The following is a 24,402-nucleotide window of genomic DNA, read 5'->3' as shown; positions in this document are numbered from 1 at the left end:
CACGCTGGAGAAGTAAAGATGATGTATCTCGACCATTGGTGGTTTCACGTTTAATCGTTGACTTGCACTCCGATTTACCATATTCAGGTCGACCATTAGTTGCCAATAGCCCAGTCTGTGGGCTGGTCATTCGAAGCTCCATCATCCACTTTAACTTCTCCTCTCCATTAGAAGAGAATTTCTTTTTCATTTTCATTCAATTTGAATCTGTTTTAGATCTCAATACAAGGGACTCAATCCAAATCACTGGATCCCTTCCAATGGACTCATTATTCTTACCTTGTGCTGCTATCTATACATTTTTTCAAATACCCTTACCAGCAGTTGCTTGCTACTGTTTTCAGATGGCAGTAGCAATTTTATCCTTTTCGGTTTTCAATTGTTTACAATTTATTTTATTAATTTCACACTCAATTAGTTTTAATTTTTGGTTAAAACATTGTTTGTTGTAGCCTTTGGTTATTGGTGATCATGGTTCGATTAATAGCTGGCATGTGCCGATCTAACAGTAAGTGTGTTTTGAGGCAATTTCATTTCAATTTTTGTCATTCCTTGTTAATGTTAATTGTTATGATTATGGTTGTTTCTTTCTGCAACTTTCATAGTTCTCACCAATCTTCATGGATTCAATAATTTATTTTCACCCAGGTTCATGTCAGATCTTCCAGCTCCCGTTAAAATTGGTGCCTTTAAATATGAACCACGTTTTCTTGATGTTAATAAAGATCCAGTTTTAATTTACCATGGACTCTTTGGTAGTCGTAATAACTGGAAAAGTCTGTCAAAAGCTATTGCAGAAAAAACGAATCGGGTTGTTCTTCCTCTCGATGTTCGTAATCATGGTACAAGTGGTCACTCATTAGAAATGAGTTACCCTGCTATGGTGTCTGACGCATTGGAAGTAATGACAAATAAGAAAATAAATAGAGCAACGCTTATTGGCCATAGCTTAGGAGGTAGAGCCTTTATTCAATTCGCTTTGACAGTTCCTGAAAAGGTTGAAAAATTAGTTATCGTTGATGTTGGAATGAAAAGACCTCAAGTACCAGCATCACATCATATCGAATATATTCAAGCAATGGGAGAAGCTTTGAAGGATATTCCACCAAATTCTAGTCGTTCTGAAGCTAAGAAAATTGTCGATCATAGACTTAAAAGTGCTGTTATAGTAAGTATGCTCAAAGATTATTGTTAAAAATTAATATCCATTACTTTGTTATCTCTTTTACTCTTAGGATCCTTTCATTAGAGGTTTTCTCCTTTTAAATCTTGTGGAAACTGAATCTGGTCAAATTGCTTGGCAATTAAATTTGGATGCATTAGAAAAATCGTTAAACGAAGGTGTAATTGACACAATGTCAGTTGAAGGAATGTACAATGGACCAACATTATTGATTTATGGAAGTAAATCAGAGTATGTGGATGAAGATCAAATTAACAAATTAGCTGAACATTTTCCAAATTTGCAAACACAATGTATCAAAGATGGAACTCATTATCTCCATGTTGAAAAAGCTTCTGAATTTTTGAAATACGCTACGGAATTTATCAATCTTTAGTTTTAAAGAAATTTTCATCTCTCTCGCTTTACCTGTGTAAATTATAATTCAAGAAATATTGTCAAAAGTAATAAAATGTTTTATTATTAATAATTTATTATCCACTTTATGTTGCAGAGGGCGCTTTGACTGCAGCTGAATTTAAATGCTACTGTGAAGGTAGTTTTAGTTTGACAAAGTCATGGATTGTTAGTTGTTTAATTCAGTTTGTGCTTTAATCTAATCATAATAATCGACAACTAAGATTCGAAATTAAACATGGTTGTCACCGATCCTACTAACTACTTGCAATTAAACAAATGGATGAGTTGTCTACCCAATAAATTGCAGCATACTCCACTTAATTTAATTTCAATCCCAGGTAAGTCAATTTTTACTAGAACAATATTTTTCTTCGTTCATGTTACCTTTCCCTGCCAACAATCTCTATTAATTTATTTTCCCCTTTTCGTGATAACCAATATTTCCTCTCTTTCAATATAAACTCTTAACCATTGTTCCAACAATGAATTTGAGCCATTCATAGGTATACTTAACTAATTATTGGCTTTCTTTCAATTTCAATCTCACCAGTGAGATCAAATTTACTTTAATATATTTTATCCCAATATACATAAAGTGTACTACAAAAACATGATAGCAACAATAAACTAGAACAAATCCTTGCTTTAGATCTTTTCCCTTTTTCTTTTCCCTTTGTTTGTCCTTTTCTTTTATTTTCTGCAAATAATCATTACCTTTTCATTGATTTTTCATTATTTTTCCATAAATTGCCACTAATTTAGCATTGATGTATTTTCTGTTGATCTATTTGTTTAATTCATCAGTACTCCATACCAGCTGACTAGCTGGACCTCAGTATTCGCCTCTATTTTAAGATGGACACACTTGCCACATTTAATTTGTGATTTATGTGTTCATCCATTTTTAAATGTCCAACTGTGTGTTTGATATTCAGTGATAGCAACTGGGCCAAGGTCTGATAAACTTTTCGGTTATTACATTCTTATCCAACAATATTTAATTACTTAATGATGAAGGTTATCTTGCGTTTTAAACTACAAAGTTACTCGATAATGGTCTGTCAACAAGTTTACTGTTTGCTTTTCTGACTGTCAATTAATTTATCTCAAAATTATGAACAGTATCATTCAAATCTGTCAAGTTTCAATTGATTCTTTTAAGAAGGATAAGCAGTCTTCAATATTTGTTTAGTGAATCTAAAAAACGGCTTATATTTCCAGTGAATTATCTACACTGAGTGAATTCATGCGATAAGTTTATGGCTGTTGCAAGATACGACATAAGGTGTAACTTGTTTTTGTTTGACTGTCCCTGACTCATTTCATTACTTAAACAATGACTCTTTCCAATTGATTGATTGTTGTAATATATTTCAATAAATCCTCAACTAATATTATATTTGGCTTCATTTTGCAGGTTCTCACGATTCCGCTTCCTATTCTCTAAGACATGGGCGAGGTTTGGCACCAGACAGATCATGGGATGGAGCATTCACTGCAATCCATTTGTTTCCCAAGTTGACTGGACGTTTTGTGATCAAAAAATGGTTCAAAACACAAAGGGTTGATGTTCTTGATCAACTCAACCATGGTGTACGATATTTTGACCTTCGTGTTGCCTCTGATCCTTGTGATGGTGATCTCTACTTTGTTCATGGGTTGTATGGTGATAAGATAATCTCATTACTCAGACCTATGCGAGATTTTTTGGATGAAAACCAACAAGAAATTGTTTTTCTTGATTTTCAACATTTCCACCAAGTATCCCATGCTCAACATCATATTCTGATCAATGGATTGATCCAATTGTTTGGCAGTAAAATTTGCCCATATGTTAAATATCGACGTATTGAGGAACTGACTTTAGCCGAAATGTGGTCTAAAAAATATCAGATTATTATCTTTTACCGTGATGATGATTTAACTGGAAGATATAATGAACTTTGGCCTGGTTCTATGTTACTCAATCCTTGGGGAAACACAGCTTGTCAGTCAAAATTGATTCCTTTCTTGTGGTCAGGCCTATCATCCCGTCCCATGGATAAATTTTATGTCCATCAGGCCATTTTATCTCCATCCAAAGCTTTAGTGATTCGCAATATTTGCAACAATCTTTATTCACGCCTTTCGAAAAATGGAAATCAGAAAATTGAAGAATGGCTTTTGGAAGTTAAAAAGACTAATTTCAAACCCAATATAATTATGGTTGATTTTGTTGATTACAGTGATTATATTTTGGCAAAAAGGACTATTTTAATCAATTATGACTATCTTGATATGCGATGATAAAATGTTTACCATAATATTTGCTTGTTATTTTTTATATCATCTACTTAGGATATCATTAATTTCCAACAATATCAATTATTATTGTTAATTTTATTGCTGTACAAATGCATGTGTATATTTAGAAATACTATCATATTAAACGATCTTTTTTTCTCGCTGATTAATAAAATTGTTTCTGAAATTTAATTTCAAGCTGCAATTCTGAAAAACAATGAATAATGGATTTAATGGAATGCATTAAGCTATGCTGTGTAAAATTACTTCATGTGTGGTAGACTAATCATCTTAAACATTGATTCACGACCGTAAATCCGCTTTTGAAATCTTTGCAATAACTTGATAGTTGACAATTTAGACAAAACCAATTTATTAATTATGCTTAAAAAGATCAATACAACTAAACCGTTTCAGCTTTCACTTTTTTTGAATTATTTTCGATGGTCTTTTCTTTAGATTTACCATCAGCATTGCCATTAGTTTTCGCGTCATTTTCGTCGTTAACCTTTCTCTTCAGTTTAGTCTTACCAGATGGATAAACAATCAACTTAGCACCTTCAACAAATGGATGTTCATCGTCAATTGGTTTTGAATCAAGTCTAGGAGTGCGAGGAATCAATTTCTTTAGAGAGCTTATTGGCTTTGTTAAATCAGCGTAGAATGGAACGGCCAACGAGGCTTTTGATTTTATCTTTAATATCTGTACACAGTTTCCATAAATTTTGTAGACATTTCGCAAAATAAACTCTAAATTGTCGGCCAAGTGTTGCTCTGGTTGCTTGAACACGCCAAATTGAATACTGGTGTCAACTCCATGACCTGTCATGTAAAGTGTAGCAGTACGTAAAGCTCTTTCAAATGAGTGTTTTAAAGAAGATCCTTTATGCTTGAGAACCACACCAGTTGGGAATTTTTTCTTCTCAACCCAAAATTTTTGTCCTAAGAAACTGGGTAACAATTTGAATCTATTCTTGATCAATCTGGTATCAGCAAGAAAAACATCATATGATGTAGCCAAGCGTCGCTTCATTTGAGGTAATCGATATTCAGTCAACAATTCTCGCATAGGCAAGATGAACAGTCGATGTTTTACTAAATCTTCATCAACTCCAGCAGTCAACAGCTTTTGTGTGTAAAAATCTCGAGTCAAACGTAAATCTAGCTCTCTGTCCTTTAAAGGCTGGTGGCTTTTATCAATAACAATCAAACAAATTGTCGCATCAACCAGATCATGAAATGGATGAGGCACAGGTCGAAAATTATGAATATATGTAGTCATATTTGTCGGTGGAACTTTTAAAGTAATTTGTAAATGCATTTTATCATCCATCGAGAATCCAGCGAGCTGCAAGAATTTATCCTCTTGTTCTTCAACGGAAAGCAAATTAATTTTCTTCTTTTTAACATTAGTTTCATTTAAACTATTTTCCTTAACCTTTTCAACTGATTTAGCGGCATAATTTTTGAAGACTCGAACCACTTCATCTATCTTTGTGCGCTCCACATAAGTTTCCATCATTTGATACCAAAGATGATAAACAAAAACAATCGAGAATTGTAGTATAAATTAATGGCAACTAAAATAATTAACAGAATCAAATAATCACAAAAATACAAGAAAACAAAAAACACGTTTCAAAAATATTTAAACCAAATCAATAAAACCACGTTTGTTGGGATTCACAACAAAACAAACGCACCGCCCTCTATGGCTATTTTCTCGAGTACTTTCAGCGGGCTTTTCAATAGCTGACTCAATGAAATCTTTTCTTAACTAATCATGAAAATCTGCTTTGAGCAATAAATTCATTTTTCCTGATATAAAACAGGTAATTTTATTCCAGAATCGAGAAGTAAATAGTCAGTTAGTAATTAGTTCAAGATCATCGAAATGAGACTTCCATTTGCCTCAATGGGAAAAACAAGTTCTCAATATTAACAGCGATAAATGTCAATGGCAAGAGCTTAGTTATTTATATTTGGTCCAAGCAATTGCCTGAAGCATATTATTAATTGTCCTTGAAGCTTGAATTGAATTGGATTTTTTCTTCTTCGAATGAAAATTTACCCAAACTGAGTAAACCGAAAAATACACTCAGAAAATAAAATAACCAGGTTTAATGTTGAAATGAAATCATTGGTAACCCATTGAATTTTTACGTGAAACAAGTTGAACTAGGAATAGTCAACATGGAAAAGCCAGTTTATTTGGAAATCGTAAAACTTGATTTAAAGGTTGATCATCTTCATCCTTGCTCTCTCTGGCTCACTTAATTACAACATTGTAACTAAAGGTTTTCAATTTCAATATTTAGTGCATTGAGCTTAATGAATCAAGAGTTATTGTGTGTTTATCTGTGTGAGTTTCAACCTTTCACTGTTTGACACCTAATAGTTTCAACAAATCATGAACATTAGTCTGAAACTTAGTTCTTCAATTGTTTCGATTCTCTTTATTTCTGTTTGTTTAGTGAATTTGAGTAAAAGTGACCAGTCTTATGTAGATGACCAAATATCTTCAACCAAACCTTTCCATGCTAACCAAGGTACTTTGCTTAAGATTGGTTTCGCTGGAGCATTTTGGGACTACATCAAAACAAACCAACATAAATCAATAAATTTATCGTCTCAATGTGAACATAAACTTAATTTATACAGTGAATTGATAGATCAAGATGACCAGGAAGCTTTAAAAAGTAAGTTTGAATATCATCTTAATTTGAGTTGAAATCAAATTTAGGCACCAAACATTAGGTCCATTGTAAAGGTTCCTAAAAAGTACTCGGAATAAAGAAATTTTTTAGTGGAATTGAACGTTCAATGGATAAACTGGACTTAAGATCTTTGCTGAACTGATGCCGAAACTTTCTTAAAGGTCTTTGAGCTATTATTAATAATTTTATTTCAGTCTCAATACATTATTATGTTAAAACATTGGGTTTTGTTACTAAAAAGACACAAATAGCAACAATTGTTGCTTTTATGCACAAATTGAAACAAGTTGACAAAATGCTGAAAGTAAAATGGGCAAAAACGGGTAATAATTAACTTATTGTAAATTTAAACTCTATTAGTTTGTAGGGAATTAAAAACTGAATCCATTAGTACAGCTCAAAAGCTTCTCAGATCTATATTTTTCGAGAACATCGAGTTCAAAGTTGAAACTTCGATCGCTTTTTGTACAATAATGGAAGCCGATTTCTTGATGAAACGTCATTGTGCAGATGTTATTTTTGATGGTGAACCTGAAAATGAGTCTATTTCGAGAAATAAAATATCCGATTTTCTGTAAAACAGATAAGATCGATTTTCACTTAAACCGAACTTTTTTTGTGACCGTGTAATTTAGAGATCTGAAACTTATGATTCATCCATAAAAATTAGTTGGTCACATCATGGACTGAACGATTTTTTCAATTCGTTAATAGTTCTCTCGATTTTGGTCATTGACCGGAAAACTTTGAACCTCGATATTTCGAGAATGATGACATCTACAATCATCATTCTATGATCAAACAATACATATCAATATGGACTAAAACATATTCAACTATTGTATTGTTGAAGATCCGTCGCAAAAAGTTATAGCATTGCATTGTATGTGTTATCAAATTATAAATTATTCGTAAAGTTAAATGGTTACTCAAACACAAATCTTGTTTGTTGAATGGATATTCGTTATTGAAAAATTTGAGTTATACCGCATTATTTTGCATGATAAAATGTATTGTTTGATCATAGAATGATGATTGTAGATGTCATCATTCTCGAAATATCGAGGTTCAAAGTTTTCCGGTCAATGACCAAAATCGAGAGAACTATTAACGAATTGAAAAAATCGTTCAGTCCATGATGTGACCAACTAATTTTTATGGATGAATCATAAGTTTCAGATCTCTAAATTACACGGTCACAAAAAAAGTTCGGTTTAAGTGAAAATCGATCTTATCTGTTTTACAGAAAATCGGATATTTTATTTCTCGAAATAGACTCATTTTCAGGTTCACCATCAAAAATAACATCTGCACAATGACGTTTCATCAAGAAATCGGCTTCCATTATTGTACAAAAAGCGATCGAAGTTTCAACTTTGAACTCGATTTTCTCGAAGAATATAGATCGGAGAAGTTTTTGAACCGTACTAATGGATTCAGTTTTTAATTTCCTACAAACCTACAGAGTACAAATTTACAAGAAGTTAATTATTACCCGTTTTTGCCCATTTTACTTTCAGCATTTTGTCAACTTGTTTCAATTTGTGCATAAAAGCAACAATTGTTGCTATTTGTGTCTTTTTAGTAACAATACCCAATGTTTTAACATAATAATGTATCGAGACTGAAATAAAATTATTAATAATAGCTCAAAGACCTTTAAGAAAGTTTCGGCATTAGTCCAGTAAAGATCTCAAGTTCTTCATAAGTCTAATTCCTCTGCGAAAATTCCCTTTATGTTCATTTCAAGTACTTCTTAGGACCTTTTATAATACAATGGATCTAGTGTTTGGTACCTAAATCTAATTTCAACTCGGATTATATCAAACTTAAATTGGGATTTAATTAAATTAGTTGCAATATGATCTTTAATAAAGGCTTTCTTTGGCATTTGTTTCAATAGCCATTCTTTGACTATCGATGTTACAAATCATGCTATTCCGAAATATTACTGTTCTGTACTTGAATTATTTTTGTTTTATCTCTAACTTGATCTATTGTTTGCTCTCAATAACAGTATTAACCTCATCGAGTCACTTACCTTCAAAGTTTTTTGAATCATCATACTCGGATTTCGAAGGCTACAGTCAATGCTTAACGATTCAAGAAACTAATTATTGCTCAGCATCAGTTTTACCAGTCAATCAAACTCTTTATCCACATTGGTTTTCATTGCGTTACAATGCTACAATTCACATCGGTTTTTGTCTTCCGACCTCTTGCTCACAGGACGATGTTGATAACCTTATATCTTCAGGTAAACACAAATGAACCTTTGTATTAATTATATAAACCGACTAATCATTTGCAAATTGTTTTTAATAGTTATGAAACCAATTGGTTGGGAAAAGGTTTACTTCCATGGCTGTCAAAGACCATCAACATTCACTCAAAGATTGGCGAAGGCAAATGCATCTCAAAAGTGGTCATTGTTAGTATAAAGATTCGCTTATTTTTGACTATAAACACATAAAACAATTGATTGATAAATTTCGGATATTTTGTCATTCTCTAGAGCTTTTCTTGTTGTGATCATTGGACTGGTTTTAATATCATCATTAGTACATCATTTTGGGTTATATTTTACATTCAATTGCTTCTGGTTGAAGTATTTTGCTATTCAAGAAACTCATACAAATCTGATCAATGGCCATAAAAAAGGGAGAATCTTCATAATTGATCAAATGCGTATTTTGATTTCTTTCATATTCTTGCTTATTCATTACTTTGGTTTGATTCCCATGTCAAAGTTAATCTACATGGCAGGTAAATTTGCGCTTTTCTCCTGAAATTCGCTTTGAAAGTGTTACAGATTCTCATATTTTCTTAATGTTTACAGAAAGTTTGGATACGATTACTTACTATGCAAGTGGATGGGGCTTTCAACCAGTTAATAGTGATTGGATTTACAGTGGCATGATTTATGTCGGGTAAATTTTGTCTAATTTTCAACAAATATCCAGATTAATAATGAATTTTTTACAACAGAGGATCAGCCATTGGGTTACAGCTATGGGCAACAATAAAACCAAATACATCATTTTCAACTTACGTTAAATTGTTAATAAAACGATTAGTTTTGTGAGTAACCTCCATATTTAACTGTAATGCAAATACAGTATCAAAAATAATCGACGATCTCCTACTTTTTATGATTATTTAGGTATTGGCCAGTTTTGATGGTTGCAGTGGCGATGAAAATTGTTTTACCATTATTCGGTTCTGGTCCTATTTATTCCCTGCATACTGAATGGCGATCAAATGTTTGTAGCAATAACTTTTGGACTCTATTGCTGCATATCAACAATTACCAGAACGTTTATGATATGGTATTTAATGCGATTCTCAGTTTCATATTCAGAATGTGATCTAATACAAATCATTATTTGTCTCTGTCTTACAGTGTTTCTGCTATTTTTGGTCAATGGCGGTTGAATTTCATCTATTCATTTTGGCGCTAGGGATTGTCTATTTGTACAAAACAAGGCCAAAAATAGGAGTGATTGTTAATATTATCACTGTTCTGATTGGTTTGGTCTCAATATTTTGGATTTTTTATTCAAATAACATTGTTTACAGATTAGCCGGTTACTCTAATGAACATTTCTCGTGAGTATAACCCAATATTTTGACTCTAAACAAATTTTATTAATACTTAAATCAATTTTTCTGTTTCAGGCAAGTTGAAACCTTCTTAATTCGCAGTTATACTCGCACGGAAGCCCATATATTTACCTATTCATTTAGCTTGTTAGTTACATTTTATCTGATACAAAATCCAATGATAGTCATCTCCGAGGTGAGTCTTTTAATGACACCAATTGCAACAGTATAACTTACGATTTTTCTGTCTATCTTTAAACAGAGAACTGAGCGACTCATAACAATCATTCTGACCACACTAGTCATTTTACAATCATATTCACCAGGAATTTGGAATGTTTGGAGACTTGAAGGTAATCGTGTCTGGTACGCAATCCACGCTTTAACCTGTAAAATAATATGCACACTTGGATTTGCTTGGATTGCCTTTTCTGTGCGTACACAAGCTTATACAGTGATGGCAAATATACTATACGATGATAAAAAGCTTGATGCTAATGATAATAGCATTGATGGACCAAAGGAAAATGGTCAATCCAAGAATTTGAATGACAGAACACCATCAACCAAATACAAGATGTTTTATGCAGCATCAAGAGCAACCTTTTTCGTCCATTACATTCTTTTTCTTTGGTACTTCTCTGGCAAATCGAAGATCGTTTTTGATTATAGCGTAAGTGCACCATATATTCATCTTGATTTTCATGTTCAAACCAATTTTGATTAATGCCTTTCTCATTGTTTTCATTCACAGTTCCTCGCTGATTCAATATGTTTGATTATCTTTGCATATCTTGCTGGTTTAATATTTCACTATTTTGTACACTCAATTTCAAAAGTGATGCATTAACATGATAATCAATGAAACTCAGTTCAATGTGCGGAACGGAATCTGATTTTAATTTTATAGTTTGTTTATGATTAGATCAAGATTATCAAGGCAAAAAATTTATCTTCTTTTTTAATTGAAATGAGTTATATTAATTTAATCTAAATAGCATTATATCTTTTTTGTCAAAATTCATGCATAATCAGGGATAACATGGAAGATAATGCTCAGTAGTCAATGGAACCACCTTTCAATTCAATAACTTTGATCATTCTATTCTTCATAGAGTTTACAAGATTCTTAATCAGTTCATCGGGAATTTCATTCCAACTATTCAGAATCGCGCATTTGAGCTCAGAAATCGATGAATATTGCTTTCCATGAGCATAAATTTTTCTTGATAACCATCCCCATAGGTTCTCTATTGGGTTAAGGTCAGGAGATAATGGAGGCCAATCTAAGGTTCGAACCTCATTAGCTTCAAGAAAACTTTTTGTTGAAAAGGATCGATGAATTGGGGCATTATCTTGCATAAAAATATAATTCCCGTCAGTTATAAGTGGACCAACAGGCAATAAATACTCAGCTAGAATATCTTGGTAATCATTAGAATTACTTTTAGGCTTTACAAAAGCGATTTCTGTACGCCCTCCCGCTGCAAAGCCAGCCCAAATCATAACACTTCCCCCACCCCCTTGTCTCTTCGAAAAAATTTCTTTCTCCTTACGAAGGTCATACCAAAAACATCGAAGGCCATCAGGTCCATCCAAATTCCATTTTTTCTCATCTGACCAGATAATTTGAGACCATTCGTCAGCACTCAATGATACCATTTCCTTGGCAAATGCTAATCGTTTAGCCTTATGAGCTTGACTCAATGCAGGTTTGCCTTTGTGTTTTCCAAATTTTGTATTCGGGTCAGATCTTAGCCTTCGATAGATTGTGGATACTGAGCATTCTAAATGAAGATCATTTTTGACCTCAGCACAACTTTTTTTGCCTAATTTTGCCTCCTTAACGATCGCTCGATCATCACGCAAAGAAGTTACTTTGGGTCTACCTGTTCGTTTTCCTCCATTTGCACCTCTTAAAAATCGACTGATAGTTGATTGATTTTTTCCGACTATTTCGGCGAGTTTACTCTGAGGCCAATCGGGATGCTCATCATGAAGCCTTAAAATTTGCTGTTTCTCGTCGTTTGTTAGCTCTCTCCTCATGATGTCTGTTCTTGCATTGAATTGAATTGAAATTGCAATTGAAATGAATAAGGAATAGATTAAGATTAGAATGACACAAAAATTTTCGAAAAATGACCTAAACTTACCAATTTATGACCAATTATGCATCAATTTTGACAAACAAAAAGTTATTATAAAAACTTCAGATCGCGGAAAACTGGCCTTAAACAATAGACTAATCACTACAAATTATTGTAAACAATTAACATGCTAATGGGAATTAGTTTCTATGGTTTAGTCCCCGATCGAAAAATGTGCGCCTTTTTTAATCAAATTTTCATTGTTATGCATCACTTTTGAAATTGAGTGTAATAGGACCTTTTGAAAACATTGTTGGGTCTTTCAAATTGAAAAAATTTGGTAAATTCGAATAGATTTAACGATTTATTTTGTATTTCAAGAAGAAACCATTTCCGAAAAGAGTCAAACTTTTGCACACCGAAGTCCAGTTAATCAAATACATCAACATCTGTCATGCCACTTCCATCGTGATGCGTTATCATTTTTTGCGCTGGAAGATCTCTCGCTTCCCATCGTGATTTTGTAAAGAGATTTAAATTGTCAAACTATTCGATGATATTAATTTTGTAATATTTAAGGCTAATTAAAGTGTCAAATATTTATTTTAATAATTCAAACTCTCTTTCTGAATTCTTAAGCTTCACTGAATCCATCTTTTAATTATGTGATCGGATTGATCATAAACGTCGCTCGTTTTAGGATAAAATCTGTAACTAACGTGCAAATTATTATATGTCACCACGCTTAACGTCTATCAGTGCCTAATGCGTATCTTCCCTCTCTTGTTAAAATGTCAACCAGAATTGTCGACCGTTCATCTAATTTCAATAAACTTGAGTAAAGTTAATAAAGCGAATGACAAAAATTTAGTCTTCAAAATTTGCTTTATTTTTACATTAATATTGTTTTAAGTGTTACAATTTTCATTTTGTCACTTTTACTCATTTCAATGTATGTTCAATTTTTGATTCTTGAATTTTCTTTCATTTTGACGCTTAATAATTTAGTTGCTGGATTTAGTCAATGTTTATGTCGGTATTCAATTAATTTGGCCAATTTTCTCGATATTTTGATAGTTTTGACGATTTAGAACGGTTTTTAAATCGACCATAAAATCGATTTTCCTAATGCATTGAATAATTTGAGTAAGTTGAGATTTCCTTCATTCTCGAGTTAGGCGCATGGTTGATTTAAAAGAAGCAAATCTGGAACCTGGAAGGTAAAGAAACTCTCAATTGTGCTCAATTGTAATCAAAAGTGTTCTCTTCCTTTCCTCGTCTTCATCATCATCATCATCATCATCTTTCATTCCTATGTGAGTTTGAAGGTTCTAATATGTTTCTCCAAATGTAATGAAGGGAAAAAAGAAAAGACTTGATATAACACAACAAACAAGCCAAAATTACATCCAATACCAGGATCCTGTTGTGTGCATTGTTTTGTTAGTTAATTTCAACCCAATTTTATTTTCATTATTATTTTAGTTACTTTTAATAATTACAATTTAAAAGTGAAATTAGCAAGAGAGAAATGATTATTGTTATTATTGTTCATTCAATTTACAATTCAACATAATCCAATGGTTAAATCAAATAATCAAAAGGGAGAAGGCAAAAGTGTCAACAACAACAAGACCAGTTTGCTTTGCTTTCCATTGTGATTACCATTGTTTACATTGTTTTTATTTACTGCCGATTATTTTCATCTATAATTATTGAAAATCAACGTCATTATTTATTTGCACCATTGGAATCATCATCATCATCATCCACCCGATTCCTGCTTTAATCCTTTTTCTACAATTCTGAGCTTCTTTTTTGGTAAATTGTGTTCATTTTTTTCCCTCTATCACTCGAGCTTTCCTTTGTTTTGTATTCACTCACGTTTCATTAGTATCATTGTTAAATAATGGTACCAATGTTTAACCACAACATTAATCACTTTAATAATGTAATTGTGACAACTTTAACCCACCATCAATACACCAATAGTCGATGTAATAGTAATAATAATGTAATCAAGAGCATAACCAACTCGACCCTTAAGTCAGTTACTGTGTTTACTGTGAAAACCCTTTGGAATCATTTACTGGTTCCAATAGTAGTAATACTTTTATTTCAATCTTCAGCCAATGTTTTCTCCTCCGCCTTACCTCACTCTGAGATAAATTCATTTCATGCCGATGGACCTTCATCTTCATCCTCCTTTAACTCAGAGCACCATCATCACCATCACCATAACGATCCATTAGTTGTGTTGACAAAAAAAGGTTATGTTCGTGGTCGATCAGTTGTTTCACCCACCGGTAAACCAGTTGATGCTTTTTTGGGTATCCGTTATGCAAAACCACCGACTGGAAAGTTTCGCTTTCGCCATCCTAAGCCCATCGATTCATGGCAAGGAATATTCAATGCCACCTCATTTTCAGGTGCATGTTACCAAGTCAATGATACCTTTTTTGGTAACTTTATGGGTGCCACCGAATGGAATCCAAATGTTCCCCTTGACGAGGATTGCCTATCAGTAAACATTTGGGTACCTCGACCTCGTCCCAAATCAGCAGCCGTTTTATTATGGATCTATGGAGGAAGCTTTTGGTCTGGAAGCTCGTCACTTGACTTTTACGATGGTTCAGTTTTGGCTGGTGAAGAGTCAATCATTTTTGTCTCCATTAACTATCGTGTTGCCTCTCTTGGGTTTATTTTTTTTGACACCTCCGATGCTCCCGGTAATGCTGGACTTTTTGACCAGTTAATGGCCATGGAATGGATCCGTGAAAATATAGCTGCCTTTGGTGGTAATCCGGCAAACATAACCATTTTCGGTGAATCAGCTGGTGCAGTTTCAGCAGCTCTTCACTTGCTTTCACCTCTATCACGCAACGTTTTCAGCCAAGCCATTTTACAATCAGGCTCAGCAACCTGTCCATGGGCCATCTCTGATCGAAAAAAAGCCTATCAACGGAGCCTTGCACTTGCCCAAGCAGTTGGCTGTGGGTCAACCTCGACTCGCTCTGTACATGCCATTATTGAATGTATGCAATCTATACCTGCCTCTGAATTGGTTGCCCAGGAAGAGACAACAACCGGTGTGGTTGAGTTTGCCTTTATACCCATTGTGGATGGATCCTTTCTCGATGAAGATCCCGAGGTTTCCCTGCGAACCAAAAATTTTAAACACACACCTATTTTGACTGGAAGCAATCGTGATGAGGGAACCTATTTTCTTGTTTACCATTCACCGCACATATTTAATTTAAGTGAAGGCATTTATATTTCGCGCAGTGAATTTCAATCCTTGATCCGGATCATTTATCCCCATCTGAGTCCTTTAGCCCAAGAAGCAGTTATCCAAGAGTATACACATTGGATTAATCCAGATGATCAAATTGAGAATCGTGAAGCAACTGATAAATTTGTTGGTGATTACCATTTTACTTGTCCAGTTAATGAAATGTCATATCGTTATGCTCTTTATGGTAATGATGTTTGGACCTACCATTTTACCCATCGATCATCAAAAAGTTTTTGGCCTTCCTGGATGGGAGTTATTCATGGTGAGGAGATCAAATTTGTTCTTGGTGAACCATTAGATCCAGTTCATGGTTATACGCCTGCAGAAGTTCAATTAAGTAAACGGATAATGAGATATTGGGCCAATTTTGCCAGAACCGGGTAATCAATCAATTCTTAGTCAACCTTTCAACATTCACTTTTTGTTGATCTAATATTTTTTGCTTTCCATTAAAAAATCTTCTAGCAATCCAAATAAACAATTTCCCGATGGTGATGATACGGAATCAATCGTGTGGCCTGAGTACACTGCTCATGAGAAAGAATATCTTGTCATTTCAACCAACGATTCATCAATTGGACGAGGTCTCAGGGCAAAACAATGTGCCTTTTGGAAAAACTTTTTACCCAAACTTATCAATGCTCTTGGTAAGTAAATTTTAAATAGAAACCCATTTTCCTAAATAATTATTCATAAACATAATATGCTAAGAAGCATGATTTGTGTGTCCATTGGTTCATATTCAAGAAGAAAATGGTTTTTTATTCATGAACCTATTATAGCTTAATGAGAATTATCATTAATTACCTGAATCATGTTTCTAGCATACTGAGTTGATGTAAACTAGTAAAACGTAAGAAATGGGTTTTGTCAATTTTCTTGGTAATTATTTTTTCTTTCATAAACCTGCAAAAATGTCATAAAATATTTTTCATGTTTTACCCAAAAAAAACACATAAAAAATGAATTTAATTGTTAGACATTTCTGCACGATATCTTATAATGAAATAACATGAAATCCTTATTAGTAGTTAATATTTATTGCCTTTGCTTGTCAATATTGCAATTTTCAGGTTTTTACCTTGTTTTTTACTTTCCAATCATTATTTATTCAGAGAGGCGCAATGATTTACATATCCAAGTATAAACATTGCTCTGTTTATTTATCTAACAATTGAATTACCATGGTTTAATTTTCAATTACCAGGGAACCATTCGTGTTTTTTGGTACAAAGTTTGTACCCAAACCAATAACTCTGTAACAATAAACATTTAGTGAACCTAAATTTAGCAATTTAGTCAATTGTTTAGGAACAATTTACGATGAAAATTGGAAATGGATCAAATTAAAGTCTCTCCATTAGCTGCAAAATTTTGCTCATTTCTCCGTGAGATTCAAGTCTAACAAAAAAATCTGGTCAACTAGGGCTAATGATTGACCATTTTATAGCAAATCTCATGCAACCCAACCTTTATTACCAACATCATTACAATCATCATTATTGTTGTTTAACTTATTTTTACTTGTCTATAAATCCAAATGAAACTTTATCTCATCCAATTGAACTGAACTTTGAAGAAGAGAGAAACTTTGATTTCTCTATTACTCTTCTACTCTTACTCCAGATGATGTTATCCTTGCATCCCTTGACCATCTCACCAACAGCTAACACAAACCTATCAACTGACCAACAAAATTTTACCATCTTCTCCATCTTGTCTGGTCACACTAATGACACTTCTCATGGGATCTATTGCTATCAAATCCTATCCTGAAAAGTTCTGGTTACCTTTACAAAACCTTGTTAAAAGAAGCAAAGTGAACCCAAAAACTCTTTTACCTTGGATTAACCCAAAAGATACTTTTTTCAATCTAAAAAGTCTATTGGGTTTGCCTTTGCAAGTTTCAATTGAAAATATTGAAATAAGCCAAAAAATTGTAATCAAATTGTTTACCATTATCTTGTTAATTAACTATTCATTTGAATTGTTTGATCATGCAAAAGATGAGAATCAGTTTAATTATCTTTCCACTCTCAACTGCAACTTAATGAGATTTTGTGACAAAAACTCAATCAACAATCAATTGAATTACTCCGTCATAATATGGAGTAAAATTTTTCTTCGTTATTCCATTACAAATCATGAGTGAACAAATATAATTAATGATAACCTGATAAGTACTCAATTTAATCCTTTCCCCAGAACTGAATGAGAACCTTTTTTTGACAATTAAATGAAAGGATAAACTATTTTCCTCCTTCATCCCATCATCTTGCTTTCACCATTCATCCTCTTATCCTTAATTTTACTCTTCTTGATCAGATTAGTTAAGCCTTTATAAATAGGATTTAATATTCATTGTTCATGTTAATCATTATACAATGTAATTCACTTCTCTATTCAAATTAATATCATTATTATAACATTGCAATTCTCATTGAAACTCTTCTCCCTTTCATTATCCATTTCATTACACCTAACAAATCAGTCAATCCAATGATCAGACAATTGATCCAATCCAATCAATATTCATCATTATTTGCTCCATTGATTATATTTCAATTTCAACCTTTTCTCTATCATCAACCTTTCTCCTTTTTATGATCACTTTTACCTTTACCATTTAATGATTGTATTAATGTATCTCACCATTTGCCAACCATTCACACTTGAGCCAAAAAATATTGATCCAAGACAACAATTAATGGTTAAAATACAAATCATTGTATTACAATTACAGATTACTCGAGTCGGTAAAACATTGAAATCAACCCAAAATGACATTTGAAAAGATCGTTAAAACAAAAGACAAAATTTTGTCCAAAAAAATCAATAAAATGTTGATTTTAAATTAATGATTAAAGTTTAAAGTTAAACATGAAACGTAAAAATGAAACAAAATGTTTTTTTCCTTGAGCAAAAATTATCTAATTGACCATTTTACTGTTACAGGTTAACCCTAAAGTTACAAGCGATCATAATGAACAACAATAACATTATCAATATCAAAATATCAGTCCAAATCTTAAGAATCAGTTACTTAAGAATAGGAATCTTTCAATGATACTTTGTTCAGCTTTGAAAGCTCAACCCTGAACACAAAAAAAAAACAGAGTAAAGAAACAACAAAAACTCTGAAAAAGAAGAAGAAAAAATTGTCTTTTTGTCCTCCTCTTCATCCTCATCTTTTCCCTCTTGATCATCATTTTGCTTCTCTGTCTTTTCATATTATTTATCTTTCATTTCCTTACCATTCGTGCTTGGAATCCCTGAGAGACAAGATTCGACTTGGAATCGATTTTACCTCAGGACTTTATCTTCTCTTACCTTATTTATCTTTTCTCCTCTTCTTCTTGTTCATCTCATTCTTTTATCATTTTTCTCTCCATCTCTGGATGAATGTCACACAAGATGAATAGATAGATAAATGAGGAAAGATGTACACACATAAATACTGCAATTCTGAGACTTGTTTTGTGTTTTGTTTTGCTATTTATTTTTGCCAACTTCAACCGTCATCATGATGATGATCAAAGCAGTATCAGCATCATTTATAATTGTAACTTTATTTTAACCCATAATAAAGTGTCTTGTAAACTCTTTATATTAATACTGTTCTTGGTTTCACTTGATAGTCGCTTCTATTGTTGTGTTGTTATTTTTTTGAAGGCTTTAAGATTGATTGCAATTATTTAGATTGTCAATTATTCAACAGTAACTCTGTTTAGTTTAATTCATGAGTTGAATGTAAAAATGCTGGGAATAAGATTCCTGGTGAAAATGAAAACAAAATCAACTTTTTTCTTCTTCTTCTTTTCATGTATTTTTTTTGTTCCTTTTCATTTTATCTCATCAAATTACATCTAATTCATTTTGACATTTCACATTATTGTTAGTTTTTATATTTCTCTGTTTTTCCTGGTTAATCAACTCAACCATTTGTTTCCCCTTCACTTTTTAAAGCAACTTTCATTGTGCCAATCAATTTGTAGATTGGTGAAAATTTAATCAATCAATTGCTAATTCGGGTTGACATTGACATGGAAGTCTATCTTGAGATTATTCAATATCAAGTAATCTTGTTTCCAACAATTTTCTTGATTCTCAATTTTGTTTCATTTTCAGAGTAAACCCAAAATCTATGAGAATCAATAATTAATGAAACTGTAAAGTTGATATTGAAATTTTCTGGTTAAACCAAGTTTTTTGTTTGTTTTTGCATTCATAAATTTTCAATGTAATAACATTTGCTAATTTAATTTTGGTTAATCAGGAAATTTCAGGATAAAATCGCCTGAAAAAGCATGTTCTCTTTACTCTTGGAAAGGGAGAAAATTTTCAAATAATCAATAAAAATGTTGGGCAAAGAGTTGAAATGGAAAAGGTAAATAAGATGAAACTCTGAACTATTTGAAATGAGATTGAATAAGGAAAGAGAAGGATTTTCAGCAATCATCAAGTTTAGCCATGTTTATTCATAATGAAAATGAATCAAAGGTTCATGCTTTGTTGTTCATGTTATTACAAATCAATTTTGAATAATTTCAAGTTTGCTTAAAGGTGAACAACTGTAATAATGAGAGATTGAATCAAAAATGTTATCATTTTTTTTCTTCTTCACAAAAATGAATATTTTCCAGCAGATTTTGACTGAGAAAAGCAACTTTTTTCAAATTTCATTTTCGCCTTTGGTAACTCATGTGATAACAAATTAGGATTGAAGGTAAAAACGATAATAATATTAAAATAAATTTATTCAATTTATATAACCAGTTACATGTAACTGTTGTAAAAATTTACTTCAACTGTTCAAGTTGAAAAATCAGTCAAGTAAATAATAAAAATAAATTGTTTCAATTGAAACATGAAATGATTTGTCAGCAACACTTGAATGATATTGCATCCAAGATTATCGTTTTTATTGTCATTAATGGTCTTAATCATTCTAAATGTTTTCACCCAATTTTCCTCAATTCAGATTCTCTGATTTATTAATTTCTCTCAAGGATTACAAATTGTAATACAACAGCAAATCTGTAAGGCCTAGTGTCTAGGAAATAATCAATACTTTTAGGTAAACCCAAAAGTGTTTCCCATTTTCTGGTTCATTTTATGTTAAATTTGAAAAAAGCTAAATCTCATCAATTCATTGAATCATTGTTTAGCTTAACAATTAATCTTTTCATTTGATTCTGTTTGGTGAATAGAAACTTCCATTGAAAGGCTGATATTTTTTTCTGTTGACTTTGAATTCTGCTAAAAAAATGTCTTCAAATGAATCTCATTTTCTGTGTAAACTTTGAGCTTGAAAATGGGCTTTTTATATTTAAAATTGATTTGAACTGAAAATTGAATGATTAAATTGTTTGATATTAATCAGTAAATCCTTCAGAAAATGTCAAATGCTTTTAGGTTCACTTATTTTGTCAACATTAGTTGACAACAAGTTGATACATTTTCAGGTGAAATGTTACAATTGATTGTCACTTTTCATTTAATTATTTGCTTTGACCGTTTCTTTATTGGATAAAATTGTGAACCCAAACTGGACATTCACTGGTTTAATTTTGGTTCAACATTTAACCATTTTACCTTCATTTGTGCTTTTGTATGCTCATAATATTAATCACTTTGCCAACCCTTTTACCTTTGCCTGTAACCAATATTTACTTTATCAATTATTGAACCCGAATCTTGAACATTTTCATCTTCATTTATCTTCTCACCAGCCAACTTGATTAAACTCTTTGTAAACAGAACTTACTTTTTGCCTTTCAGATTTTGTTTCAAGTTTCATCCAATCTTTAAAAAGCAGAATAAATATGTTTTAAGTTATAATTGTAAAGGCTTCATTGTTTGTATAACTGAACCATCTTCAGATTTTTACCCAAAAAAATTATCATATTCTCTTCTTTTTACCTGTTTCATATTATCATACTAAATACAAATTTTCTTGTTCTTTTTAATTGAATTCCAGAAAACCGTCATAATTCAACTTGTACTAGTCATTCAAATCAAATTGGATCATCAAATTGGAGCCTTGCCATTTCATTGATTTCATTAATCATGTGCTTCTTACCTAGCTTAAGGTAATCATTGGTTTAACCCATTGGAAAGGAATATCAACATTTTTTTTGCAAGAATTAAAACCGATGACAAGATGATGAAAGTAAAGCAAATAACCATAAATTGGACATTTTGGACATTTTGTATCGATCAACTGAACATGAGCATAAAAGGAATGGAAAGAGAAACAAAAAGTTACACAAATCCCAATACAAGCAAAAATAATCTCAACAATAATATTAATAATCAAATCACTCACACTATAGTGCCTAGCAATTTATTAATAATATCAATATATCACAATAACTATACCACTAATCAACGGTTAAACTTTCAATAATCATGTGTAAAGAGGAGATGGAAACATGTTTCTGGATGGTTGATGAGAAATTCAATTAGGAATTGTCAATCTCTAGATGATTTTCGGATAAGATGATCACACAAGATAACCAAATCAAAGGAAACATCAGTCAAGGAATGGATTACCAGTAAAGAGAAGAACCAGATTTATTGAAGGCCTAATTGTTCATCGACACATAGCAGCTTGATGAAGGTTGGCTATCAACTGAGGATCGAATTTTCTGGTTTTCGAATTTGGTTTATTCTTGAAACATTGAAACATTCCTGCGACAGGAAGAAAAGTACGCCAAGAAGAAATGAAAGAAAGCAAATCAAGAAATGGGAATTGTCTCTTGATTTGATAACATTTCTCTCCTCTTAACATTACTATTTTGAAATGTTCTTATCCATCATCATTACCTTCACCATCGTGTTCTTCATCTTCATCTTGCTCTCTCTCAATCTCCACCCAAAGCACAGGGAAAAATATCAACTCTACATTGGAAGATTCAATAGGCAGCGGAAAAAACAAAATAAATATATTATATAATACAAATAATGGGAAGCTTTCCTATCCACGCAAACATATTCATCTGATAACGAAAATAAGGTTGTGTCTCATCATTTTCATCATCAACTTCATCAACTCCATCATCTTCATGGTCTTCTTCATCCTCATAATCATCACTCTTATAATTATATAATCTGGTTGAAGAAAGTAACCCACATCATGATGGTAAAATTGTGTGTAAAGGCAATTTCTTGGTAACAAAACTCGAAAAACAGGGAAATATTCATCTCGTGATCTTTTACAAATTTAGATTGGAATATTTGAAGAGCAAAAATTTACTCAATTTATTCGTGAATCCAGAACACCATTCAGAAAGGGAAAAGATCTGTAAACACAAATTTTCGCCAATTCCCAGTTTAATCCAATAACCAAGGAAGGTAAAAATGCTAACAACATTAGCATCGCTCATCATCTCATTCTCATACTCAATAATCATTATCACCATATCAGCATCTTCATCATTTGAATCAAGGTTGTGTCATTATATATGTATATATATGCATATATATAATTATTATTGGTCGATACGAACTACTTACAGCAAAAATGGAATCCAAATTGTTGTTATCATCTTAATTTTCTTCTTCTTCATCAACTTCTTTTCAATGTTGCTAACATTATCAACATTTGTTAACTTGATCATCACAATTAACCAGATTTAAGTTAGCTTGTTAGATAAATTGAAGTCTTACATTTCCTTTTGATCAACACTGAGCAATGTTTTGGTTGCTTTACTTTACCAAAAGGTTACAGCGAATGCAAAAAGACTAAACAATTTGAAAATCTTTATTTTAAAGCACTAATTTAGCAAGTTAGCAATCAATGCAACAATTTATAAACCAAAAGAAAAGCCTAATCACAATTACCTAACCACTATTAACTAGTCAAGTCTCATGATTTGCGCCAAGTCAGTCAATTTTTGTTAATTTACTCCATTTGTTCATTTTATTAGACAGTCTTTTTGATTTGATTTAGACAATTTAAATTCAGACTTGATTCTAGATTATTATGTGGATAAATAATTAACTGAGCTTAAAGTATGTGAATATAAGTGAATTTGTTAATCTTGCAATAATTTCAATAGTAATGACCTTACACTGCAAATTCATATCATGTTTCCATTTCAATGAGGTGTTTATCAACAGCAGAAAGTAATTCATGGTTGTGACCATTTCCCTCCAAACCTAATTAAAACTTAATTAACTAAAACACAAGCATAAAGAGAAAGGCACAATTAACTCACAAATTTAACAAAAAATAAAATATCAAACTGATTTGGTGAAAAAAGCAAAATTTTAAAATGAAACCAAAAAAAGCTCGAAAGCACTCAATTCGATAAGATTATTGATGAATAATTATAACGATAATGCTATTGTCTAATGTTTTAATATTCAATATTACTGATTAATTAATATGATTATCATTCTTAATACAATAAAATATAAAAAAATGAATTGCAAGTTAACAGCAAATAAATGAAACAAAAACAAAAACATTTAACATGTAAAAAAACAATTTCAAGCCAAAATTGTAATCACTAAGCAAGTGAATTGATGGTTGTGTTGATATTTATTATTATTACTTCTATTATTTAAAAGCAATTAAATCGTTGATTATTAATAAATAAATTAAAACAAATAAACAAAATTGTGCAAATCTTTTTTACCAAAACACAAAACGAGAAAATTCAGACGATCATTTACAAGTTTCCGAGTAAATTCTAGCGCTTTTAAGGCTAATTGTTCACAAAGAATTTCAAATGAAAATACAAATTTCCAATAAAAGTAGTCGAAAGTATTTGAATAATATTCTATTCGTTTTTGGTTACCTGATGATATGAGGTTATCAATATCATC

At 31.9% G+C, this 24,402-nt stretch overlaps 4 protein-coding genes across 4 annotated transcripts; all 4 read left to right on the top strand.

Annotated features, from left to right (window-relative positions):
- Nucleotides 1-329: 329 nt before the first annotated feature.
- LOC149094023 (sn-1-specific diacylglycerol lipase ABHD11-like) lies at nucleotides 330-1,652 on the top strand. Its single transcript, XM_089268262.1, has 3 exons — nucleotides 330-508; nucleotides 606-1,168; nucleotides 1,236-1,652. Exons 1-3 carry the CDS (start codon nucleotides 472-474, stop codon nucleotides 1,557-1,559), a joined length of 924 nt encoding a protein of 307 aa, XP_089124388.1. The 5' UTR covers nucleotides 330-471; the 3' UTR covers nucleotides 1,560-1,652.
- Nucleotides 1,653-1,736: 84 nt separating this feature from the next.
- Nucleotides 1,737-4,040, top strand: LOC149094022 (PI-PLC X domain-containing protein 2-like). Its single transcript, XM_089268259.1, has 2 exons — nucleotides 1,737-1,920; nucleotides 3,000-4,040. The coding sequence occupies exons 1-2, from the start codon at nucleotides 1,818-1,820 to the stop codon at nucleotides 3,866-3,868; spliced, it is 972 nt and encodes a 323-aa protein (XP_089124385.1). The 5' UTR covers nucleotides 1,737-1,817; the 3' UTR covers nucleotides 3,869-4,040.
- A 2,118-nt stretch (nucleotides 4,041-6,158) lies between these two features.
- On the top strand, nucleotides 6,159-11,056 carry LOC149094021 (uncharacterized). The gene is made up of 11 exons (XM_089268251.1): nucleotides 6,159-6,564; nucleotides 8,600-8,839; nucleotides 8,908-9,013; nucleotides 9,098-9,348; nucleotides 9,422-9,512; nucleotides 9,571-9,663; nucleotides 9,746-9,911; nucleotides 9,986-10,191; nucleotides 10,261-10,381; nucleotides 10,448-10,858; nucleotides 10,940-11,056. Exons 1-11 carry the CDS (start codon nucleotides 6,276-6,278, stop codon nucleotides 11,033-11,035), a joined length of 2,070 nt encoding a protein of 689 aa, XP_089124377.1. The 5' UTR covers nucleotides 6,159-6,275; the 3' UTR covers nucleotides 11,036-11,056.
- A 2,524-nt stretch (nucleotides 11,057-13,580) lies between these two features.
- On the top strand, nucleotides 13,581-21,896 carry LOC149094020 (acetylcholinesterase-like). Its single transcript, XM_089268255.1, has 3 exons — nucleotides 13,581-15,947; nucleotides 16,033-16,214; nucleotides 21,548-21,896. The coding sequence occupies exons 1-3, from the start codon at nucleotides 14,182-14,184 to the stop codon at nucleotides 21,661-21,663; spliced, it is 2,064 nt and encodes a 687-aa protein (XP_089124381.1). The 5' UTR covers nucleotides 13,581-14,181; the 3' UTR covers nucleotides 21,664-21,896.
- The last annotated feature ends 2,506 nt before the right edge of the window (nucleotides 21,897-24,402 follow it).

Source organism: Tetranychus urticae, chromosome 2 (assembly GCF_039701765.1).
Source record: "Tetranychus urticae isolate SD_2017Ah chromosome 2, NJAU_TeUrti_SD_1.0, whole genome shotgun sequence".
Lineage (NCBI taxonomy): Eukaryota > Metazoa > Arthropoda > Arachnida > Trombidiformes > Tetranychidae > Tetranychus > Tetranychus urticae.
Note: the sequence above shows the minus strand (reverse complement) of the source record. Positions and strands in the feature narration are given on the sequence as shown.